Source organism: Fukomys damarensis, unplaced genomic scaffold (genome assembly GCF_012274545.1).
Source record: "Fukomys damarensis isolate Sample0158 unplaced genomic scaffold, DMR_v1.0_HiC HiC_scaffold_19, whole genome shotgun sequence".
Classification (NCBI taxonomy): Eukaryota; Metazoa; Chordata; class Mammalia; order Rodentia; family Bathyergidae; genus Fukomys; species Fukomys damarensis.
The window spans coordinates 58,834,862-58,837,356 of record NW_022900931.1 but is presented as its reverse complement, the minus strand read 5'-3'; the positions used below and the strand labels follow the sequence as shown (position 1 = coordinate 58,837,356).

Genomic DNA, 2,495 nt, shown 5'->3' with positions numbered 1-2,495 from the left:
AGTGTAAGACAGTGTTGGCTCAAACTGTACAGCTGTGTGGGACAAACGTCTTTGCTAGACAGGATGTCACAGGTCCTATCACTGAAATATCTGGCCCTGGATCTGGCAAAGGCAGTCACTGTGCCTACCAGGAGATCAGAGTAGGCCACACTGACTGAGGCTGGCCAGGTGCTCATGGAGGACCTGGGCTACGTGAGCAGTGCTGCCCCCTGTTGGAAAAATCGCCTCTCCAGAAGACCATCTGGGTCTTCCCAGGAAGGCCCTGGGGTCCACTCCTTCATGTCAGCTGCTAGTCCCAGGCACGGTGAAGAACTGGCAAGGACACTGGAAGTCCCAACTCCGGAAGGGAGGCGACAGCACCTTTAAGGACTTGGTCACTTGTCCCATGAGGGAAAGAAGTGTTTAGGGACCTGAGTTCTGGGGTATGGCAGGCACCTCCCCAATTAAATTATTGCAACTCATAGCTGCCACGTGTGAGAGAGGCCCAGACACATGGTAAAGTCTGTGCTCAGACAGACTCCAAAGCCATAACCATGACGTTGGATGAGGACAGAGTGGGAGCCATCAGCAGGCCAGGCTGCAGTGTAGCAGCTCTAAAACATGAACCCATTGAGCCCACAAGACCTGCCAGGCAGAGGAGTCTGTCCAGGGCAGGCCCTGGAGGTAGCAGAGACTGCAACAGAGCAGCCCAGGGTAGTCTGAGGGTGAGGAAAAAGGTCAAGGAGCTACACAAAGCACACAGCAGAGCACAGCCAGCTGCTGGGTCACCAGGGAGAAGTGCAGGGCCAGGTGCTGCCAAATGACCACCCCAAAACGAGACCCAGCACTTCCGGAGTTGAAGGGCACCCAGCAGCAGAGGGCTGTGGGGTGGAAATGCCCCGACACACTGGTTCTTCCTTCCCCAGCGTCCGGCTGTGCTCACGGAGAGGCCCTGGTGCCCAGAGGAAGACCCTGTGCACCCTGCCCAAGGCAAGAATGCCAATGACCCCGAGCTTTTGATTCTCACCGAGGAGCTGTGTTCCTCTGCCAGGGGACCAACAAGCGGGGAGAGGAGGCCACACCGTGTCAGGCACAGCCGGCCCTGGTCAGCAGGTGAGGAGGGGCTTCAGTCCCCGGGAGGGAGAATTTGGCCAGCAGGAGAGGGATGGACAGGGACATCTTCAGTCAGTGTGCTGCCTAGGGTAGTGAAAATATATCTAGGATGGGAGCAGCCAGTGACTGGGTCTCGGGGTGAAGCTGACAAGAGGTTCAGATCACTAGAGGATGAGGTCTGAGTCACCCCAAGACAGAATCTCTGTGATCCTGTGGGAGTTCAGTTGAGGTGGAAGGAATGTGAAAGCGGGCTGCAGAGGAGACTTTCCTTTGATTCCCTCACACATCTTCAGCGGGGCCGGAAACAAAAGTCACAAGTGAGCAAGGATGCACAGGCAGGTGTACGAGCGCATGCACAGTCCTGTGCACACTCGGACACAGTCGAGCTATCAGGGTGCTGGGCTGAGCCACCCCCCCCGAATATGTCACCCTACCATGGGGCCTGGGAGCCGTGTGTGTCTTACAGTGTGTGGCACAGGGACTTGCAGATATCATGAAGGTTTTTGTCTTTAGGTAGGGACAGTGCCTTGGGTTGTGGAGAGGCCCCGATCAATTCCACAGTGGACATGGGGCACGGGGAGTACAGGGTCAGAGCGCTGCTACAGGCTCTGAGAGGCGTCCAGGAAAAGGACAGAAGCAGGATCGTGAGAGCAAGGAGGTCTGCACTGCAGAGGGACACAGGGCCCTGAGCTGGAGCAGAGGAGCGGAGAGCGGGAGCCAAGATCCCCTTGGAAGAAGCTTCCTCCCATCAGGGCCAGCTGGTGAACCTTGGGTTCATGTCTGGAAGCAGGAGAAGGGGCTGGCAGTGCCTGACAGGGAGCCCGCAGCCCAGGAGCGACACTCACCAGCTCCGGGAGGGCCGCATGGCCCTTGGGTGTTATAGGCACAAAGAAAGCCACACCTACCCGTACAAAGGGTCAGGATACAAAGTGCTCTTCTCAATGTTTATTTGAACAAGGTTTACAAAGGTACAAAAATAAACTTTCATTGGATGTGAGTTTGAGAACCCAACAGACAAACAAGTAAATAAATAGTGATTGGGTGGCAATAAGTTAAGGCAAGAGGGGGAGGCAGAAGTGAGATGCAGGCTTCTGTGGCAGGATGCAGGAGAGGCTGAGGGCTCAGGCACACAGATCCGGCCTGGCCACACATCTCAGGTCCCGGGTGAGCAGGCGGAAGAGGTTGGAGATGACAGAGGCCTGGAGGCAGCCAGGGGACTCCTGCGGGGACAGAGAGAGGACTCGGGGGCTGCCCACACTCTGGTTCCCCGATGCCCCTGACACCGACCCTGCTGCTCCCTCACCTTCTTGGTGGCCTGGTTGAGCCTCTGCAGCCAGTGAGACAGGAGGTGGCTGGGGGGCCTGGGGGCTGCTGTGGGCCCAGCTGGGACCTGGGACCTGGGG

The 2,495-nt window shown here is 57.4% G+C and overlaps 1 protein-coding gene across 1 annotated transcript in view; it reads right to left on the bottom strand.

Annotated features, from left to right (window-relative positions):
• Positions 1-2,164: 2,164 nt before the first annotated feature.
• The window catches only part of LOC104855642 (interferon lambda-2), a 1,204-nt gene continuing 873 nt past the window's right edge, over positions 2,165-2,495 (bottom strand). The window contains exons 3-4 of the mRNA XM_010614545.1: positions 2,396-2,489; positions 2,165-2,312 (exon numbers count right to left, since the gene is read on the bottom strand). Coding sequence (XP_010612847.1) covers positions 2,214-2,312; positions 2,396-2,489 — 193 coding nt within the window. The 3' untranslated portion in view covers positions 2,165-2,213. The remainder of the gene's footprint in view (positions 2,313-2,395; positions 2,490-2,495) is intronic.